This window comes from Plecotus auritus (assembly GCF_963455305.1).
Source record: "Plecotus auritus genome assembly, chromosome: 6".
In the NCBI taxonomy this organism is placed as follows: domain Eukaryota; kingdom Metazoa; phylum Chordata; class Mammalia; order Chiroptera; family Vespertilionidae; genus Plecotus; species Plecotus auritus.
The window spans coordinates 84,032,535-84,054,437 of NC_137773.1; the positions used below are offsets into that span (position 1 = coordinate 84,032,535).

The 21,903-nt window shown below is 50.6% G+C and overlaps 1 protein-coding gene across 1 annotated transcript; it reads left to right on the top strand.

Annotated features, from left to right (window-relative positions):
* Window positions 1-8,766: 8,766 nt before the first annotated feature.
* TLE6 (TLE family member 6, subcortical maternal complex member) lies at window positions 8,767-21,385 on the top strand. Its single transcript, XM_080673882.1, has 17 exons — window positions 8,767-8,898; window positions 9,508-9,601; window positions 10,576-10,649; window positions 11,028-11,073; window positions 12,303-12,344; window positions 16,742-16,804; window positions 16,916-17,204; window positions 17,322-17,344; window positions 17,614-17,674; window positions 17,809-17,873; window positions 17,988-18,025; window positions 19,094-19,346; window positions 19,442-19,692; window positions 19,992-20,130; window positions 20,532-20,682; window positions 20,944-21,020; window positions 21,166-21,385. The coding sequence occupies exons 2-17, from the start codon at window positions 9,533-9,535 to the stop codon at window positions 21,268-21,270; spliced, it is 1,746 nt and encodes a 581-aa protein (XP_080530008.1). The 5' UTR covers window positions 8,767-8,898; window positions 9,508-9,532; the 3' UTR covers window positions 21,271-21,385.
* Window positions 21,386-21,903: the final 518 nt, after the last annotated feature.

The following is a 21,903-nucleotide window of genomic DNA, read 5'->3' on the forward strand; positions in this document are numbered from 1 at the left end:
TAGGAGGTGACGTTTTTGTTCATTATTGTGTGTTTCTGGTTTTCTTCCACTCAGAGCACATCACTCCCCTAAACAATACCCGGGTTCTGTAAGTAAAGCAGGAGAGCTGACTACCCGACCACCTCACTTGGCCTCTGCAATTGAGCCGATAGCACACCCTCACAAAGACCAAAGAATTGTTAGAAAGGCCACACACTCTCATCACAACGCCATCAACTGAGCAATCACTTGTGACAGGTAACTGAAAATAGCCACGTTCTGAATATTAATACATATTGGACAGTATTTAGAATTTGATTGTGGTGGCCTGGAGGGAGATGGGGAGAGAGGGGCCAGGGGATCCCAGGCCTCCGCACGGCCCACTGGAGTTTTGCAGATGTGGGAACTGTAGCTCAGAGAGATCCGGTTGTTCACTTGGCCAAGGTGGCAAATGAACTCGCAAACAGGGTTCGGGAGTCACTCTCCCAGCAAACTCTCCGGGTCTCAGGCATCAACCGGCTGAGCGCCTAGGCCTTCGTGTGGCCAACCTCTGGTGGGACCACAGGACGTCCCCACAGTCGGACAATGCCCACACCGACACCAGGAGTTCGCCGTCCGAGATGTGCCAACCTGCAGATCTCATCTGGTGCGAGTGACAGGAGAGTGACCACCCTGGGCCCTGGGAACCTTGATACCCGCATTTGCTTCCGGTTCTGGCGTTGCTGGGAGCGGAATGGAGGCGGGTCTTGGTTTGGGGTGGGGAGGAGCTACCTCCTCCAATCGCTGAGCAGAGCTGGGACGCGATTGCGCCCAAGGGCTGGGTCGAGTCTGAAGCAGGAATGGCACCGGTGCTGTGGGCGTGGCTTATATGGGCCCCGCCCCAGGGCGTGGCTATGGTCAAAATACGGACCAGCTGTGTGGCTGGAGGCGCGGTCACCGTGCCAGTCTAAGGCGCCCAAGTCACCCTAATTCACAATAACTACTCATAAACGCTTATTTCCTCCAACACTTCCTTCACGCTAACACACTCGTATAAAAAAGATATTCCCATTGTTAGAATGTTTCTTCCTTGAATCTCATTTCTTCCAGAAGTGGGGTCAAATTTTGTGCATTTCTTACATGGGGCTTTTCTTACTTATAAATTCCTTGTGATAGCCTGTCCTGGATGGCGACCTAGTTCATATTGTCACATTTGTGAATATTTTGTTTTGTGCATTGGGTAGACCCAGGAAAAATGCATGTGGATTCCTCAAATACGTTCTCATTAAGCACCTTCCATAGCCCCCACACTGTTCTCTTCACTGAACAGAAAAATCCTTGCCCTCATCTTTTTTAGATTCTGGTTGGGAGGAACCAAATTAACCATATTAATAAATAGCATGTATAACAAATTTAATATGTCACAGTGTGACAAGGGACTGGCTCAAGCACTGGTCCCTTCTGGTGTCTTTCCCAAGCCCCATACAGCTGTTTGATTGGCATCATATACAGGAAGCCTCTAACCTGCCCTAACCATTCTCACTCCTCCCCTTCTGAGGACCAAGCCCCAGCTTTTTCCAGTTTCTAGGCAAGATGCTTCTGGTATTGGTGGGCTGGCCCAAGGTGACTGAGGTGGGTCTGGGGCAGGTCTAGGACTTTGTGGGCAGTTTCTGGCTGCAAGCTGCCATCTCAGGCACCTGGAGAAGGTCATGTGTACAGTGGATGGCAGGCGGGATGAACTGGGACAGCTGGTTGAAATTGCATTAACAGGCTCAACTTAGAGAGAATTGAAAATTCTTGCAGGTCTTCCATTTAAGGACATGTCTGTATTCAGAACTGATAACTTCATCATACTATAGTATACAGAAATCAATTCAGAGTGAATCATAGACTTGAATGGAAGATTATAAAATATCCAGAAGAAACACAGGGGAAAATAATCTTTGTATACCTTAGGTTAGGCAGATTTCTTTGATAGGACAGAAAATGGGACAAACACACACAAAGAAAATATCAAGTGGGTCATTAAAATTGGTTAATATTTGCTCTTTAAAAGCCACTGTGAAGAAAACAAATGACAACAAGGAAAAAAATTTGCAAAACATACTGACAAAGTCATTATATCCAGAATAGATCAAGAATTATTTCAAGAGAGAAAAAGCATGACCACAAAAGGGCTGCCTATCACTCTCAAAACCTCCTAGCTCAGTATTCTTAGGAAATGCCCACTGACTTGGGATAAAGGGGCACAGAATGCAATTAACTCTCAAAATTAAAGGGGAAAACATGCATAATTTACACGTGCACATGCATATATACACACAGAGAGCACATACCTTGGTTGCAGGTTTGAACCCCCACCCATTTAGGATGAGAACAGGAGGCAACCAATTGATGTATCTCTCACACTGATGTTTCTCTCTCTCTCCACCTCCTTCCTCCCCTCCATTTTCTCTAAAAACAAACAAACAAAAAAGCAATGGAAAAAATATCCTTGGGTGAGGATTAAAGTATATATATATTCTCAGTGAAAGCAGCCAGGAACAAAAGACCACATATTTTGTGATTCCATTCATATGACATTTCTAGAAAAGTCACACCTACAGAGACAGAAAAATAGGGATGGGAGGAAAGGATTGAGTCAAAAAGGACAAGAGGGACATTTCAGCGACAATGGACATTTTCTAAAATCGGATTCTGGTGATGGTTGTACAATTGTACAAATATACTAAAAATCATCAAACAGTATGCTTAAAATGGATGACCTCATTGTTATGTAATTATACTTCAATAAATCGGTAATTAAAAATTCTACCAGAAGAGGGTGCCAGAGACCACGAGTTCAGCTCAGAACCAGCGCAGGGCAGCAATTTTCAACCTTTCTCATTTTATGGCACACAAAATTAATTACTAAAATTCTGCGACACACCCAAAAATAGATTTTTTTTTAATCTGACAAAAAATAGGTATAATTTTGATTTCTTTATATCGGACAGCTATTGTATTATTGGCTGTCATTTTTTTATTTGACAATCTAAGGAAAAAGAAGGCAGTGCCCATGACTAAATAATTAGTTATTGCATATTTTAAAAATTTTTGTGACACACCTGTGTGCTGCAGCACACCCAGTGTTTCTCAGTTGGCTGGAGCCTTGTCCGATACACCAAGTTTGCAAGTTTGATTCCTGATCAGGGTACTATACCAAAAAAATTTAAAAATCCCTAGCCTAGCCCGCCTGGTGTGGCTCAATGGTTGAGCATCGACCCATGAACCAATAAAGAGGCCACCAGTTTGATTCCTAGTCAGGGCACATGCCTGGGTTTCGGGCTCCATTCCCAGTGTGGGGCATGCAGGAGGCAGCCAATCAATGATTCTCTCATCATTGATGTTTCTATCTCCCTCTCCCTTCCTCTCTGAAATCAATAAAAATATATTTAAATAAATAAATAAGCACAATAAAAACATATTTTTAAAAAATCGCAGCCCTAGCCAGTGTGTCTCAGTGGTTAGAGTAGCGGCCTGTGCACCCGAAGGGTCTCAGGTTCAATTCCTGGTCAAGGGCGCCTACCTGGGTTACAGGTTCAATCCCTGGCAGCTATCTGGGTGCATGCAATCAATCGCTATGTCTCTCTTACATCAATGTTCCTCTCTCTGTCTCTGTCTCTCTCTGTCTCTCTCTGTCTCTTCCCTCCCTTCCCTTCCACTCTCTGTAAACGGCAATGGAACCCTGGTGGGTGTGGCTCAGTTGGTTGGGTGTCGTCCCATGCACCAAAAAGTTGCCAGTTCTATTCCAGGTCAGGGCACATGCCCAGGTTGTGGGTTCTATCTGTGGTCCCGGTGTGTGTGGGAGGCAACCGATGGATATTTTTCTTTTCTTTCTTTCCCTCTCCTTTCCTCTCTCTCTAAAATCAATAAAACCATATCTTTTTGAAAAAGCAATGGAAGAAATATCTTCTGGTGAAGATTTTTTTAAAAATCGGGTGTAGCCGAAACCGGTTTGGCTCAGTGGATAGAGCGTCGGCCTGTGGACTGAAAGGTCCCAGGTTCGATTCCAGTCAAGGGCATGTACCTTGGTTGCGGGCACATCCCCAGTAGGAGGTGTGCAGGAGGCAGCTGATCGATGTTTCTCTCTCATCGATGTTTCTAACTCTCTATCCCTCTCCCTTTCTCTCTGTAAAATATCAATAAAATATATTAAAAAAATAAATAAAATAAAATAAAAACAACTTAAAATTATTTTTTTAAAAAATCGGGTGTACTCTCTCTCCAGGGAGCACACCGGGGCCTTTCCCTTTCCCTGGTCCCACTCCCTCCCCCCCCCCCCCGCCCCGCATTACAATTAGCTTCCTCACTCCCAAGCTCCAAGGGCCCTTCCTTTACCTCCATAATTCATTTCCTAAGCCCATTTATTCTAGAAATTACTTCTTCTACTTCTGTAATTTACCAAATAAATGTTCTCTTACCAACACACACACACACACACACACACACACACACACACACACACACAAAATCACTGGCCTAGGGGATTATGTCTAATTTGCATAGACTACCTACTCCTCCTCGCACCTCATTTAGGAAATGAACGACGCTCAAGAAGGTATTCTGCAGCCTCTCCAGCCCCTGCCTCATTCACAGGACAGCATGGGGATCGGCCAACTGCAAATTTGCTGGGAAGCCTTCAACAATCTAAAACAGCCTTAGCTTGACTGTCAAAAAAGCAACCTCAGCACCCCCTCCCCGCCCCGCCCTAAAGGATCCGAGTGTCAGACGTAGCAGGGCCCCCTGGAGGGCACGAAGCCACCTGAGAAGCCACGGAGACCCAGCACCGGGGAAATCGGCACACAAAGAAATGCACGTGTGTGGACACAAGCGTCTCCCCTGCAGCCATCCTTCCAGCAATGCGTAAACACAGCAGACAGGGGAGAGTTAAATAAAACAAAAAACATCACAGGGCGGTGAGAGGAAAAAGAAAGACTGGAACTTGGATCATTGCTCATCAGTGACCCCATGTCAAACCAGCAAAGCCACCCCCAGGTTCCTGCCCACCAGAACCCGTGAGAAGATAAAGGTTTATTGTTTCAAGCCACCAATTTTGGGGGCAATTTGATCTGTAACACTAGCTAAGACATCTCGATTTCTTCAAAAGTGAGAGCCGGGTCCAGGAGATCTGAAATCCACTTCTGGAATGGATGTGCCTTCCTCCAAGCTTGGGTTCTGGTGGAGGTCCAACCTAATGCCACTACGTGGGCAGTTCAATGGCAGAACCCTAATTTAGATATGACCATTATAGTGTAAGGGTCATAAGGCTACATCCCCCTGGGAGCAAGATGACCTGGGTTCAAATCCTAGCTTAGCCATTTAGTAACTATGTGACCTTGGGCAGATTAGGTAACCTCTCTGGTAACCTCAGTTTTCTCCTTTGCAAAATGGGGATATCAGGCTTCCTGGAGGATTGAATGAGTCACTATGGTTACTTCATTTCTCTTTTGAGCCTTGTAGAGAGCAGAATTGTGTCCCCCAAAAAGATACATTCAAGTCCTAACCCACTACCCCACCCCGCTCCCCTCACCTATCCCCTCACCACCTGAAAATGTGACATCATTTGGAAATGGATTATTACAGATATTAAGGTGAAGTCACGCTGAAATAGGGTGGGCCCTAATCCAATGGCTGGTGTCCTTATAAAAAGAGGGAAATTTTGACACAGAGACACACAGGAGAGAAGGCCACATGAAGACAGACACAACAATTAAAATGATGTGTCTACAAGCCCAGGAAGGCCAAGGACTGCTGGCCATCCCCAGAAGCTGGAAAAGGCAGGAAATGCCCTCCCTGCAGCCTTCAGAGGGAGTGTGGTCCTGCTGACACCTTGATTTTGGACTTTGGGCCTCCAGAATGTGAGATAATAGAATTCTGTTGTTGTAAGCCACATTTTGTGGTCATTCGTTACAGAGGCCCAGGGGAAAGGAATACAAGCCTCTTTCCACCAGGTGGCAGAAGGCAAACCTCCAGCAATGCCAAGTAATTTGATAAATTCACTTTTCCTGGGGCCAGGTCTAAGTTCAACAGTGGTCATGTGGTGTCTGAGAGTGGGGACAGCTGGGGGGCATCCTGCCCTTGAGCATCTCCCGGTCTGGCCAGTGTCTTCAGAGGGTCCTTGTCCCATTGGGCTGCTCTTGGTCATTCATTCGCTGGCTGGACACCAGAGTCCTTCTACCTACAGGCTTTCTGCAGCTTCTTCCTCCCTTCTGACACTTGGCTATTGTTTCTTGCTCACGTGAGCCACTGGGAAGTTCTGGGGATAGAGGAGAGAGTGGGACAGGTGAAGCCCATCTCCATCTCCCTGCTGTCACTTCTCTGTGGCCACGCCACAGCCCCATCTCCACTCTGGGCTTTTTCTTGACTCCTTTGAATGGCCCACACTCAATCCAAGTGACTCTGGGGTCCCTAAGGTAACAGGTCTGAGGTGTCCAGGACAGGCCTGGGAAATGCCAAAGCTTTGGAAATGCAAACCTCTTTCTCTCAAACTTTCATCCAGACCTTGGATTTCCACCAAGTAAAGCACAGCTCAGAAGCCAAGAAGGAAATCTGTGCTTCCTCCTTTCCTCTCTGTTGTGTCATCCATCCCCTTCCCCAGAGCTCAAGGAGGCTGCATATCTGGCTGGCCAGGCTGGGGCAGGCAGGGGACAGTGAAAGAAAGAACCAGCAGGGAACACATACCAACAAAATGTCCAAATATTACCCAACCCCACACACAGGGCTTTCAACAAGTGAGAATGGAATGGCTGCCATCAAATGCTTCCCATTTCTACATGGACCCAGGATTTCTGTTTTCGAAGAGCCTCAGGTCTGTGCCGTTCAGTAAACTTTCTGCAATGATGGGACTAGTCTAGATCTGTGCTGTCCAATGCGGATAGTTCCCAGCCACATGTGACCACCGAGCAATTGACATGAGGCCAATGCATCTGAGGGACTGAATTTTAAATTTTATTTAATTTTAATCGTTTCGAGCAACGACAGGTACCCAGCAGAAAGCAGACAAGACAAGCCAGCTCTGGATGAATTAGTGTGCTCAGCTGAAAGTCTACAACCACAGAGAGAAGGAGAGCCAAGCGCACAGAGGGAGGCAATTAGCAGGTTGGACCATAAATAAAATACACTTCAATTAAGGGCCGGTTAAGGGATCGTGGGTGAAAACCTATTTTGCGGTTCATACATGGCAGCCCTCGCTTTCTCTCCCATAGACCAGCCACAAAACCCAAGTTATGTGTTTACATCAGAACCTCTCAGGGCTATGTCCCAAGATCTGAACTCTCGGTTTCTCCCTGTAGCACAGATCAGGGGAAATGGGAAATCTCTGGATCATGTGGATCCCAAGCCAGCACACCTGCCCAGGAGCCTGTGGCTCCTTGTGAGAATGTGTTGGAGTCCTGTTGGCATTATATGAATTTTGAACACAACAGGGCTTAGAGCCACTAAGATTAAAACAAGATTGACTTGCATTCAAACCACATTTGGAGTAAATAAAACAAGAAAGGGAGAATGGAGGTCTCACTGAGGTGGTGACCTCTCAGGCAGAGCTGAAGGGGAGGGAGTGAGTCAGTGGCTGTCAGACTATCCCAGGCAAGAGGAAATAACTAGTGCAAAGGTCCTGGGGTAGGCAGAAACTTGGCCTCTCACTCCAAAACTCCAGACTGACCACTTCACATCTTGAGTAGGCATTTCAAACCAGGCCAAAACAGAGCTTTTTTAAAAATATTTTTCTTGATTTCAGAGAGGAAGGGAGAGGAAGAGAGATAGAAACATCAATGATGAGAGGGAATCATTGATCAGCTGCCACCTGCAGGCCCCACACTGGGGATCAAGCCCAAAACCTGGGCATGTGCCCTGACCTCCTGGTCCAAAGGTTGATGCTCAACCACTGAGCCACGCTGGCCAGGCCCAAAACAGAACTCTTGAATCCTTCAACAGCCCCCCACACACCCCCACACCCGCTTTTCTCTGACATAGCCCTAGGCCTAGATACCCACCACTCTTCCCACCTTGGCCTTGAACCTGGAAAAATATGTATCAGCCTCAAGGCCTTTGCAGTAGCTGCTTTCAGTTCTCAGATCTGCAGTCCCTGGGCTTGGAGGGCAGTTGGGAAAATTCCTGATAAAATGCGCAGCCTAGGGCTTGGCTCATGGGAAGCACTGGATAAAAGGGAGCTGTTACGTTTTCTTCAGAAAGGGGGCTTGAAGCTTCGTTTGCATTGCACGTTATTTAATATCACGAAAACATTATTAGCCCATATCTAAGGATTAGAGTGAGAGTGTTAAAGATTCCCCTCATTCCAAGTGCCACCTCCCAACCCCCATCTCCAGCGCTAAGCCACTCCTGGGCCTCACGAAAAATTATCAGGCTTCTCACCAAACAATGAAATTACACGCCGCCCAGCCCCTCCCAACTGGCACCTTCCGACCCCAAGCCCCATGCCCTTCTAAATATCCTCGCCCTCCTCCGCAACCCAAACTGCCTGCGGCTTTGCAAGCACGCCGCTTGTCCCCGCAATGGGACCGCAAGGGTTAAACCGCGGCCCCGGGTGAGCTGATTGACAGCACGACCAGCGGCCCAGGCAAGCCGACCAATCAATGATAGCGGTCGTGGCCCACGTGGGCAAGTGGCCTTACGATTGGTCAGAGCTGCCGACTGCCGCCCCCGGAGCCCGAACCCACGTGCAGCTGCTGATCCTTCATTGATCCGCTTTGCGGCGCAGGTGGCGGCGGGGCGGGGCGGGGAGGGGGCGGGGAGGGGCGGGACCAGGGCGGGCCGGGGCGGGGCCCGACGGGTCAAAAGGCTCCCCCGGGTGAGGGTAGGGGAGGGGGTTTTCTCTTGGCCTGAACTTGGCTGACCTCGGTAGTTTCCTTCTTGCTCCTCTGAGCCTCTGTTGTAAAGGAGGTGAGTAGGCCCCTGGCCTTTTGGAGGACTCCAAGGTCACCGGGCTGGGGAGGAGACTTGGAGGGGCATTGAGGACAGAAACAAAGTAAAGAAGGGACCTGGTGCAACAAGAGTGATTGTGGTAGAGAGGTCTCTTTCCTCCTACCTGAGAAATTCCTCCTAATTCACCTAGCCAACTCTTACTCATCCTTCAAAACCCCTTTCCAATGGTGTTCTCTCGGCCTTTGGGAAATTGCCTCAAAAAACTGAGGTTGAGCCTTGGTGTTCTTTTCTGGGTTCCCTAATTTCTGACTGCCCTCCCCAAGCCCTGATTTTCCCAAGCCCTGATCTTTCCCCGGGACACCTCATAGGGCGAGACCTCAGGGGCCCTACTGTTAATCAGCACAGCTGCAGGCACCAGAGTGTTTGATGAATGGACATAAACTGTAGGGAATGCAGTGGGGTGCTGGACGTCAGGGATGGGGTTGGGGGCCAGGACTGCGGTCTGGGTCCTGGAGGGGAGACCATGGTGAGTGGTGCAGGAGGCCCAGGCATGATTGGGGCTGGTCTGTCACTGTCACTGCCTTAGCTTTCTGCCCTCAGGACCTTCCATTTCCTTGTTGCTTTTAGAGTCCTTTGTGAGTACTACCTGAAGATGACCTCTTCTGGCCATCTCAGCCCCCAGGGGCACCTTCCAAGGATGGTGAAGCCCCCAGGAACTTTGGTGAGGAGGGGGAGGGTGTGATATGGCATTAACTTCTGGGGGGAGGGGAAGAGCCTGGGGGCTGGGCTCATATCTAATTCTCCTGCTTCTTTTTTTTTTTTTTTTAATCCTCACCAGAGGATATTTTTTTCCATCGATCTTTTAGAGAGAGAGTGGAAGGGGGGAGGAGGGGAAGAAAGAGGGAGAGGGAAACATGGATGTGAGAGAGACACATAGACTGGTTGCCTCCCACACAGGCCCCGACCAGGACCAGGCCAGGGATCAAACGTGCATCCCAGGTACAAGGTATGTGCCCTTGACTGGGAGGCGAACTCTTCGTCTGCAGGCCAATGTTCTAACCACTGAGCAATGGGCCAAGGCTATTTCTCCTCCTTCTGATGAAGGAATATGGGGTGACTGGCCAGGCCTTTAAGTTGGGGTCACTAACCCATCATACTTGACAGGTGCAAACGTACTTGCTTTTTACATTTTTTAAATGATATTTAGAGAGAGGAAGGGAGAGGGAGAGAGAAACATCGATCAGCTGCCTCCTGCACACCCCCTACGGGGGACTGAGCCCGAAAGAAACCTAGGCATGTGCCCTGACCTGGAATCTAAGGGGCAAACTTTCTGTGCATAGGATGACGCCCGACCATCTGCGCCACACTGGCGAGGGCGGCATTTGCTTTTTAAAAATTAAACTTACTTCTTATGACCCAGGTGTAAAACACATAGCTATATCATCTGTTCTGTTAATATTTTACAATCAAAATTTCCCACCCTCCAGATGTTACTTCCCAGAGATGACCATTGCTAACAGTTGAGGCCAGGAGTGGGCAAATTTCTTCCATAAAGGGCAAGAGAGGGAATACTTTAGATTCTTAAAGCAAGATGCAAAATGAAAGGTATTCTATGGGTCCTTAAGTAACAAGAGAGAAGGCAAATTACCTTCAGGTTTTAGGATATCCCATCTCACTCTCCATCAACCTTTCCAGGCTCATCATGAGGCTGACTATCCAGGCCTGAACTCTCAGGGCATCCTGGATCAACTGAAGAAGCAGTTTCCTAGGTGAGGACAATTCATGGGGGGTCAGAAGTCCCTCTGTGGTCCTAGACCCCACGGAGGGAAAGAATCCTATCTGGTCTCCTGATGGCTGACCCAAAAGACAGGACCAGTAACGGGGAAGCCTGAAGCAAAAAGGAAGCCAGTAATACTAACCCTGGCTTTTATTTAAATGTTTCATCTTTGTTGTTGTTTAGTGTGAATTTGCATGCATTTAATTTTATATATGTATTTAAATGCTGCATTCAAACTGTATTCATCTTGACACTGCTTTACAGTGGTCCCTTGAAGGGGACCCTCTTTCCCTCCCAGCCAGGGTCTCATTCTGGGGAAGGGTCCTTTCCCCCCCCCCGCTCCACTCCAGCTGGTCTTTCTTCCCCACAGGTTCCCTCCTCACTTACGGGCACAGGTGGACAGCCTTTACTACTTGGTGAGCCACAAACCAGGCATTGCCTCTGGGAAGCCCCTGGAAAGGCTGTTCTGTTTGTCCTCAGGAACAGGGGTTTGAGACAAATTTATTTTGCTAACTTTGGGCAAGTGAGTTACCTCATTGAACCCCAGCTTCATGTGAGTTTTTCTTAATACTCTTGTGTGAAAACTAGAAATTCCATTTAAAGGAGGGGCTTCTTTAACTCACAGCACATGACTAGAGTCCCTGCCCTTGAGGCGTGTATGTTCTAGTGTGCTATGTTTTCTAGAACTTTCCATGATGTTCTATATCCACAATGTCCAATATGACACCTGCTAGCCACATGTGGCAATTGAGCACTTGTAAGGACCTGAATGTTTAACTGGTTTAATTTTTTTATATATATTTTATTGATTTTCTACAGAGAGGAAGGGAGAGGGATAGAGTTAGAAACATCGATGAGAGAGAAACATCGATCAGCTGCCTCCGGCACACCCCCTACTGGGAATGGTCCCCCCAACCAAGGTACATGCCCTTGATGGAATCGAACCTGGGACCTTTGAGTCCGCAGGCCGACGCTCTATCCACTGAGCCAAACCGGTTAGGGCTAACTGGTTTAAATTTAAATAGCCGCACTTGGCTAGTGGCTACCACATTGGACAGGGCAGCTCTAAGGGGATGAGAGGGACAAATAAGTAAATAGAAAAAACAAAATTCAAAAAAAATGTCAGAATTAAAAGGGAAATAGAAAATGATGAGCTGAGAATGAGTAAAGATTTTGAGCTAGGGTAGTCAGAAAGGGCTTCTGAGAGGAAGTGATGGTCACAGAGGATACGGGCTCCTGTTACCCCTAGAGAGAACAAGGAAAGGTGTTCCAGGCAGTGGGTACTGTATGTATAAAGGCCCTGGGGCAGGATTGTGTATGATGTGTTGGAGGAACAGTAAGGAGGCCAGTGTGCTTGGAGCAGAGTGAGCAAGGGGGTGAGGATGGGACAGAGAAGGGGTGGGGAGAGGTCTCTGGGAAGGCCTTTGACCTTCACATCTAGAATAAAATCCAGGGGTCTCCCTAATTAGCTCTCATTTTGAGGGTATGAAGTGCCATCCTATTTGATGAGAGTAGGGACCAGAGAGGTAAAGTGACTTGCCCAGGGTCACACAGCTGGGGAGAAGCATGCACAGCATTCAAATTCCAGATCCTTGCCCACTTCCATTGACCACTGCCCGGTGTGATCCCTGTTTTTCCTTTGCAGTTCCAGAAGATTCGGCAGGATCTACAGGAACATCACAGGCAGGTGAGTCACCAGGAGCTCTGGGTACAGCTGCCTCTCCTGGAAAGGCAGGGTAGAAGGGGAAGAGGTGAAAGCAGGGTTGGGGTGGGGGCAGGTCATTCAAGGCTTTTTGGGCCTCGGTAGGACTTGTGCTTTTTACCCCAGGGAGGTGGGAGCCCTGGAGGGCTGTGGGCAGAGAAGGGGTGGGGCCTAGAACCCCCCAGGATATCAGTGGATCCACACATCTTGGGAGTATATCTCCCATCCTCTCTCTGAGCCTCTTCTTCCTGGCCTGCTCCCTGGGTTCCTGCGTGGCTCAGATGAGTCCAGGAGTGTTTTTCGCACTTTGCAGGTCAGTTGCTTCAGCTCTGAAGGGCCTGTTATGTGTGCCAGACATACCTGGATTACCATCTTCCTTATGTCTGAGAGTTCTCAAGGGCCTGGCTCACATCTGAGCCAGGGACAGGTCTGCACCAGAGGCCCTGGCTCCCTTCACAGGGCGCCTTGCCCAGGCTGAAGCATGACTTCCACCCCTGCCTGTCCTCTTGCCACCTGGCCTCTTTCTCCTGGGTGCTGGCAGGACTTTCTGCCTGTGCCAGATGTGACTGGCAGAAGGCCAGGCCCATGTCTGCGATTTAGCAGGGACTGGGGTGGGCAGCTCAGGGAACTGGGAGAGACAGATGGGGGAGAGGCAGGAAGCAACCAGAACAGTTATTCATTCAACAGATATTTATCTATCACCTTGCCAAGTGCTGTTGTAGGCGCCAGGAAAATAGCAAAGAAGAACACAGACAAACCCTGGCCCTTGGGGTGAGAGGAGCTGGGTAAATAGAAGTGTCAGATGGTGAGGGCTAGGCAAGGTGGACGTGGAATTGAGCAGCCCCCGGGGGACGTGGGGGACCAGAATGGGAGTGGGTTGCAATTCAGGGTGGTCAGGAAAGACTCATTGAGAAGGTGACATTTGAGCAGAGAACTAAAGGGGAGGGGCGTGGACCATGAAGGTACCTGAAAAACAGCACATGCAAAGGACCTGGGGCAGTACCAGGCCTGGCATGCTGGAGGAACAGCAAGGAGGCTCTGGTGCCTGGAGCAGAGTGAGAGGGAGAGGCAGTGAGGGCAGATTGTGCAGTGCTGTGTGGGCCACGGTGAGGACTTGGGCTTTTACCACAGTGGGGATGGGAGCCCTGGAGGGCTGTAGGCAGACATAGGATCTGACTCAGGTGCTCACAGGCAGTTTCTGACGGCTATAGGAAGGATTGACGATAGCTGGGCAGGAGCTGTGTGGGGGTTGGGGGACCAAGTGATGGATGTGTGTCACTTAGAACAGTTATGTGGTGAGAAGTAATCAGATAGTGGACCGTGTTTTGGGGAGGGGCCAGAGAGCTCTTATTGAGCATCAAGACTTAGGGGGGGGGCAAGGCCCCAAGATGGGCCACTTCTGTTGTTGCTCAACCCAGGAGCGTCCTCCCCACCCCCAGGTGATGATTCTAGCAGCCTTGATGGCCTTTTGGTCCCCAGTAGACCACTTCCCCCTCCCCCTCTTCTCTATTTCTTCCTCCTTGTTTTCCCAGCCTCCTTGCTGTGCATTTAAAATCCCAAGCAGCAGCAGCAGCAGCAGCCAGCCGCTACTCCCACTCCCACTACTCCCCACCGTCTGCCTGAACACAGCTTTCCCCGGGGAAGGCCAGCCAGCAGGCAGGAGGGAGCAGCACTTTTCATGCTGAGTGCATTAAAGTGCCAGTAAATTGCGCATTAACGAGCCAGGGCGAATTGGGGAAGGCTCCCCTGGGCCTCATGCGGCTGGGAGGCCCAGCTGGGGAATCCATCACTGATGGCCCCAGGAGGCAGCAGCCCTAAGCTCTGATGGCTCAGAGAGGGGCTCCCACATCCCAGACCCTCCCACCACCACCCTGTTGGCCCAACATGCAGGGGAGGGACCAGGCTGTTCCAAGAGGCTGGTAAACACTGCCTGGCTGCCCCCCTCCCCCCAACACCCTCCTCCTCTAACTTTGGGAAATTGGCTTTGCTTCTCTGGGCCTTAGTTTTCTCGCCTGCAAAATGGGAATGGCAGTAATGCCTGTTAGACAACTGACTGCCATGAGTGCTTATGCTGCATTTCCTTATGATCTTTCTTTGTGAATCAGGACATTTCCCCAGTATTTTGGAGTTTGCCCTGGGCCAGACGGCTTGGGGAGCTTCTGGAGGGGAGTGGGAGCCGTAGGCCAGCAGACAATGGTGCTATCCTAAACGGTAGCCATGGGCCCGTGTGGCTATTTGACTTAAACAAGTGGTACCCGTCACATTTAAAGTGCTCAATAGCCACATAAAGCTGGCAGCTACCCCATTAGACAGGCAGCTCTAGAACAATTTGCTGGCACTATGTTTAGTCTGGTACTGGATTAAATATAGCTGCACATGCGCACATTTCCAAATGCCAATTCTTGGGAATACTGGCTAGGAGGTCCCAGCCTTGTTTGCTCTCGTCCTCAGCTGGAGGCATGTTCTAGGAATCACTGTCCTTGGTTCTAGGCGCTTGTGCCATCTGGTTTGCAAGCCACTGGCCCCACGTGGCTGCTGAGCACGTGAAATGTGCCTATTGGAACTGCAGGAATGTCCTTTTTCATTGTACATAGCTCTGTTTAAATAGCCATCTGTGGCTGGTAGCTACTGTGCAGGACTGCACAGTCCTATGGAGGGAGAGGTTAAAAACAAACCCAGTATCTGTGTCAGATCAGTGCCATGGAGAAAAGGGAGGAGGATATGTGGTAGGGAGGAGCATATTCTAAAAGAACCCTAGCTAGTTTGGCTCAGTGGGTAGAGTGTTGGCCTGAACACTAAAGGTCCCGGGTTTGATTCCGGTCAAGGGCACGTACCTTGGTTGCAGGTCAGGGCGCATGCGGGAGGCAACCAATTGATGTGTTTCTTGCACATCGATGTTTCTCTTTCTCTATCTCTCCCCCTCCCTTCCACTCTCTCTAAAAATTGTCGGAAAAATATCTTCCGGTGAAGATTAACAACAACAAAAAAGAACAGACAGGTAGGCTGGTGGGTAGGTAGAAAAAGGAAACTTAAAGATAGGTCACTCTGTCCCTTCCATGTCCATAGAACCTTTAAAAAATATATTTTTATTGATTTCAGAGAGGAAGGAAGAGGGAGAGAGAAAAGAAAGATCAATGATGAGAGAGAATCATTAATTGGCTGCCTCCTGCATGCCCCACACTGGGGATCGAGCACACAACTATGTTGGGAATCGAACTGTGACCTCCTGGTCCATAGGTCAATGCTCAACCACTGAGCCACGCCTGCTGGGCTCCACAGAACTCTCTTTTTATTTTATTTTATTTTTAAATAAAGCCTGTTTATTTATTTAAAATTTTTTTTGTTAATCCTCACCTGAGGATATTTTTCCATTGATTTTTAGAGAAAGTGGAAGAGAGAGGGAAAAACAGAGAAATATCGATGTGAGAGAAACACATCAATTGGTTGCCTCCTGCACGCAGCCCTGACCAGGGCCTGGGCTGGGGAGGAGCCTGCAACCCAGGTATGTGCCCTTCACCAGAATCAAACCAGGGACCCTTCAGTCCGCAGGCTGATGCTCTATCCACTGAGCCAAACCAGCTAGGGCTATTTTCTAAAAATATATATATTTAATGATTTTAAAGAGGAAGGTAGAGGGAGAGAGAGACACACACACATCAATGATGAGAGTGAATCATTGATTGTCTGTCTCCTGCATGCCCCACACTGGGGATCGAGCCCGCAACCCAGGCATGTGCCCTGACTGGGAATTGAACTGTGACCTCCTAGTTTCTTTCTTTCTTTTTTTTTTTTTTTTTTTTAATATATTTTATTGATTTTTTACAGAGAGGAAGGGAGAGGGATAGAGAGTTAGAAACATTGATGAGAGAGAAACATCTGTCAGCTGCCTCCTGCACACTCCCTACTGGGTATGTGCCCACAACCATGGTACATGCCCTTGACCACAATCGAACCCGGGACCCTTCGGTCCCCACGCCGACGCTCTATCCACTGAGCCAAACCGGTTAGGGCCCTCCTAGTTTCATAGGTCGACGCTCAACCACTGAGCCACGCCAGCTGGCTCAGGTTTTAGTTTTCAGACATTCCAAGAAAACAGTTAGGATGTGAACCCGGATCTGACTCCACTGTCTACCATCCTATAGCAGCACTGTCCTAAGGATAGATTTTTATCAGCCACTGCCGAGGCTGGCTTCTGGGTTCCCGAACTTGCTTTGTGCTATGTAGTGCAGAGGGCTCTGTGTTATTGGTAACCACCCCAGGATGTTCAAGGTAGATGGTGTATCCCCATTTCACACACAGGGAAACTGGCTTGCAAGTGGGGGTTTGTACCCAGGTCTGTCCAATTACAAAGCTTTAGCTGGAATAATGTTTCCCCCCTCTAGACAGAACATTTTCGACAGTTCATGGAGACATGCAACCAGTCCCAGGGCTTCCAGCCAGGGGAGGTAGGTTTCTGGGTCCTCCGGGAGGGAGGGCACAGGTGCAGGCACATCCTCCTGTCCCTCACAACCCGGTGCTGGCAGTACCAGGTAAGCCAGGTCTCCTTTGATGAACAGGCTGACCAGGACTCCTGGGGACCCGCCAGTACCAAGGTTTCCCAGCACCCAAGGGTCAAGCCCCCACAGCCCTCTGGTCTTCAGGGGCCAGACTTCAAAGACGTCATGGCCACAAGGTCATCCGACTGGTTCCAGCAGCCCTCTGGAGCGGGCGGCTCCCCAGCTCACCAGCTAGACACATGGTCGTCTTGCGACTCTGAGCCCCAGTTTTGGCAGGATGTTCTGACCCAGCAACTCTGGCAGATTTTTGCTGGGACCCACGATAAGGTGGACCCATCGAGACACAGGCGTGAGTCTCCCTGAGGTTGGGAAGTGGGCGGCCTTGGAACGCGTGGAGGGCAGCACAGGCTGAACCTTGCCTTTCTACTGTCTCTCCCCATCCCTTTCTCCCCTCCCACCGTCACAGTGACAGAACAGATACCAGGTAGGGTAAGTGAATGGGCTGGCTGTGATCCTGGCTGGGCCCCAGTGGGGGTGTTCAAGTTTCTGTGGGATTGGCCCACCTCCTCCACCCTCAGCCCTTCTGTGCCCTCCAAGGAGTCGGGACTCTGTCCTGAGGCTCTCTCAACTCTGCCTGGATCAGAGGACTTGGGCATTTGCCTAGTCCCATCCTCACTGCCTGCGCTTCCCTAAGGTTTTCTGGTTCTAAGACTAACCTTGGGCAGGTCCTTTGGTCTGACCCTGTTTCTTGCTGGCAGGAGAGCCAGAACGTAGGACCATTCTACTTTGGAGCAGAACCCTATATCGAAGATGCTTTGGGTAATTCCAGTGGGATTGGAGGGAGGGGGCGGGCGGAAGGGGAGAGGGCAGACAGCTTATTCCAGGGGGGCCATATTTGCTGCTAAACTGCTCTGGTCTCAGCCCACCTGTGCCCCTCCACATCTCCCCTCCAGGTTTCCAAGAAGGGAGCATGGGGCCAGGCATGGCACCAGGGGTGATGCTGTCCGGTGTGGCCCAGGTGAGACCCAGGCAAGAGCCAGGCATGAGTTGGTCCTCCCCCTCCCTTGAAAGTCTGGGGCTCTGGGGCAGAGAGAGCCAACATGGCTTAGCTTTGATCTCGGTCCACCCACAGGAGCCTGCTAGGAGAACCTATCGCTTTCTGAAGCCCATGTAAGTGTTAGACCTGCCTCTCCTTTCTGTACCTCTGTCCCCAGGAGGTGGAAGAGCCCAGAGGTACAGGCATGCCCTCCTCTCCCCATCACCACTATACTGTCTTCAATAACTGGAGAAGAGGGGTCTGGGTAGGGATGTGAAACTCGAGTTACTTTCATACCAGCATCACTATCCCTACCTACATCACCAGCCCAGGTTCAAGGGATCTGAGGAAGCAACTCCCATGGAATGGGGAGGGAGAGAGGCTGTTTCAGAGCAGGATGCAGGCATCCCCAACCTTGTAGCCTGAAGCTAGGGGAGCCCAGATATGGGAGAGACAGTTTGCCTGGAAGAAGGGGCATAATGGCTGGGACCTTGAGGGATGAGCAGGAGTTTTCCAGGGGGGCAAATCATTGCAAGCAGAAGGGAGCAGTATTTAGCCGAAACCGGTTTGGCTCAGTGGATAGAGCGTCGGCCTGCGGACTGAAGGGTCCCGGGTTCGATTCCGGTCAAGGGCATGTACCTTGGTTGCAGGCACATCCCCTGTGGGGGGTGTGCAGGAGGCAGCTGATCGATGTTTCTCTCTCATCGATGTTTCTGACTCTCTATCCCTCTCTCTTCCTCTCTGTAAAAAATCAATAAAATATATAAAAAAAAAAAAAAAAAAAAAAAAAAAGAAGGGAGCAGTATTTGGTTATGGGACAGGGAGAATACTTGGAGGGATGTGGGTAACAGGGGTGGGCAAACTTTTTGACTCGAGGGCCACAATGGGTTCTTAAACTGGACCGGAGGGCCGGAACAAAAGCATGGATGGAGTGTTTGTGTGAACTAATATAAATTCAAAGTAAAGGAGCGGAGGGGAGAGCAAGAGAACCGGATAGAACAGCCGGATCTGGCCCGCGGGCCGTAGTTTGCCCAAGGCTGGGGTAGGAGATGGGGATAGGGTAGTGTAGCAGGGAAAGAAGGCCTGAGAGAAAATCCCCACATCCGAAAAAGAAAAAAGTCCCTGTAGGGCTTGATGGGTGCCTCCCTTTGGGCAAAGGGGCTCACAAGCAGGCCAGTGACCCCAAGGTTTCCCCTCCTAAGATGCTGGGACCCTGAGGACTTCGAAGTCACATGGAAGAGGCCAGATGCCTTGCCCTGGCAACCCAAGAAGTTGGCCATCCCACACAGAATGAAGTTGATGCGGATGCTAAAGCACGGGGAGTCCGTACTGGCCACAGCGGTGAGCAGCTTCACACGGCACGTGTTCACCTGCGGCAGGAGTGGCGTCAAGGTGTGGAGCCTGGTCGGCCAGATGGTGGAGGACAGATTCCCTGTCAGCCACCTGCGTGTACAGGTGAGAGTGGGGCTGGTTCCAGGGGGTGAGGCTTGTGGGAGCAGGAAGAGCTACCGGGAGGGGAGGAAGCTCACCTTTGCCTCTGCCCATCCCAGACCCCAGGGGCCTACCTGCGCACCTGCCTACTGTTCTCTAACAGCACTACGCTGCTGACGGGTGGCCACAACTTGACCAGTGTGAGCGTTTGGGACCTGATGGCACCCTCCCTGCACATCAGAGATGAGCTACCCGCTGCAGATCTCACTTGTCAGGCCCTGGCTGCCAACCTGGAGGACAGCCTGGCCTTTGCCAGCTTCACTGAAGGCAACATCAGGATCTGGGACTTGCGGGACCACAGTGTGGTCAGGTGTGGCCCCAGGGTGGGCGGGGTCACCCTGAGAGCCCCTTCAGACATCATCTGCTGAGCAGGGATTCAGCAGTCTCAAGGTTAACGCCTTTGCCTGCTTGAACTCAGATCTGAGGGGGTTGAAGACCCGGGTTCAAATCTTGGCTGGGCTGGGCTGTTTCCTCAAAGCCGATCCTGGTACTTTTTGTCTATCTCAGTTTCCCCATCTGTCAACTGGGGATGGTTGAGTGAGTGATGTTCCTTGGGCCCAAAGCTTAGAGTCTCAGTTCCAACCCCCTTCTGCTGCTTCTCCTGGCCAGGGACCTGCCGGGCCCTCCTAATGGAGCCAAGAGCATTGTTGTCAAAGACAATAACATCTGGACCGGGGGTCTCGATGCCTGCCTGCGGTGCTGGGACCTGAGGACCAAGGAGCCCCAGGAATACCAATTTGAGTCTCAGGTATGCAGGCTTGGGTGGGGCCTGCGTGGCCAGGTAGCAGCTGGGTCTCAGGCTAGAGAAGGAGGTGGATGCTGTGAGGTCGGGTGTGTGTGTGGGGGGGGGGGTAGTGGTACCCCAAGTCTTGGTGATGCTAGGAGGAATAGGGGCCATTAGAAATGTTCTTTCCTGTTGCCCAAATAGCATTGGATGCTTTCATAGTCTTTGTGATAATTTCATAAAGTAGAGAGGACCAACCCATTCTACAGATGAGCAAACCAAGGCTTCGAGATGTGAAGTTGCTTGTTGGGGCCTTGCAACCAGGAAATGGGCAGGTGGTCATTCCCTGGGGTTGGTTTCCATACCGTTGCCCACCTCATGGGCCAGGCTGGGCCCTGACCAGGTTCTTTCCTGCCTACCCCCAGATAATAAGCCTGTCCCCCAGCCCCCGGGAGGACTGGGTTCTGGTGGGCACAGCCAATGGCCAGCAGTGGCTGCAGTCCACCCTCGGGGGCCAGAAACACATGGTGGGCTGTAAGGACAGCACCATCCTCGGTCTCAAGTTCTCCCCTCTCGGTGAGTGGCCAGGAGTGAGTGGGGGAGGACTCTGTGGCCCCCAGCCAGCCACAGGGCCCCACCCCACTCTGACTGGGCCCAACCCTCTCTGACCTTCCCTGAGCCCTATCCTCCCCTCTACCCTTCATCAGCATGAACCTCTCACACTGATGCTATCCTTGGGGACATGTTGGAGGTGGGGGTTCCCTCCATTTCCCAGATCCCCAGGAGTGTGGCCCTCAGCTGCCAGTTTTGACTTGGTACCCCTCTGCCTCCTTCCAGGCCAGTGGTGGGTGAGCGTGGGGATGGACAACCTGGTCAGCATCTACAGCATGCCCACAGGAACCATGCAGTTCCAGGTACCATGGAGGCCTGGGGGGCAGGCAGTGCTTAGCCCAGGAGTCCCAGTGCAAAGGGCCCAATGGGGACCACATTTGAACTGACAGGCATGGATAGGGGCAAGGGTGAGTGAGCCCCCCATGCTGTGCTCTCTGATCCTCCCAGGTTCCCGAGAGAACTTCTGTCATGTGCTGTGACGTTTCCCCTAACAACCGCCTGATCGCCACGGGGTCCAGGGACCATGCCTCAGTGTACCAGATCATGTACTGAGGGGCTCACTACTGCCATCTCAATTCAGGGTCCTTTCCCCCCAGTGAGGGGGGTAGCGGTGGAGGGTCATGATGGGTGGGCCAGTGATCTTTGTCACGTGTAATAAAGCAACTGGAAAAAGCAGAGCTTCCCTGATACCCTGTGTCATGTACCCTGGCCATCTTGTGAAGATTTGGAAGGACTTTGTCCAGCCTGGGTCTCTGAGCCTTTGCGTCCACATTCTCTGAGAATCTGATCAAAGCCACTAACCCCTAGCCCGAGGTGGTTTGGCACAATGGATGGAGCGCTGGCCTGTGGACTGAAGGGTCGCGGGTTCGATTCCAGCCAAGGGCATTTAAAAAAAAAAAGCCACTAACCCCCACCTCGGGGGGTGAGGGGGGATATAGAGCACTTCCTCCTGTTCCCTGAGCTAATCTCTCCTCATCTCACAGAGCATTTTTCTGCCACTTCCTGCACAATTCCAGGGATGGAGTTCTGGGTCCTTCCAAAAACACCCTGTCTGACTAGACCAGAGCTTCTCACCCTCCCAGTAGGACTCCGATATCACCATTTGCTCACCTGTCCTTCCAGGATAAGGAGTCCCAAATGGCACCAACAGGCCTAGCTCCCTCAACCAACCACAGAATTCCCTTC

Bases quoted from the DNA above. Each gene is read 5' to 3' on its own strand.
- TLE6 (XM_080673882.1), top strand. From the start codon at position 9,533: ATGACCTCTTCTGGCCATCTCAGCCCCCAGGGGCACCTTCCAAGGATG. The intron at 12,345-16,741 runs GTGAGTCACCAG...TCCCCCCTCTAG, and splicing joins TACAGGAACATCACAGGCAG to ACAGAACATTTTCGACAGTT. The intron at 16,805-16,915 runs GTAGGTTTCTGG...TTTGATGAACAG, and splicing joins AGGGCTTCCAGCCAGGGGAG to GCTGACCAGGACTCCTGGGG.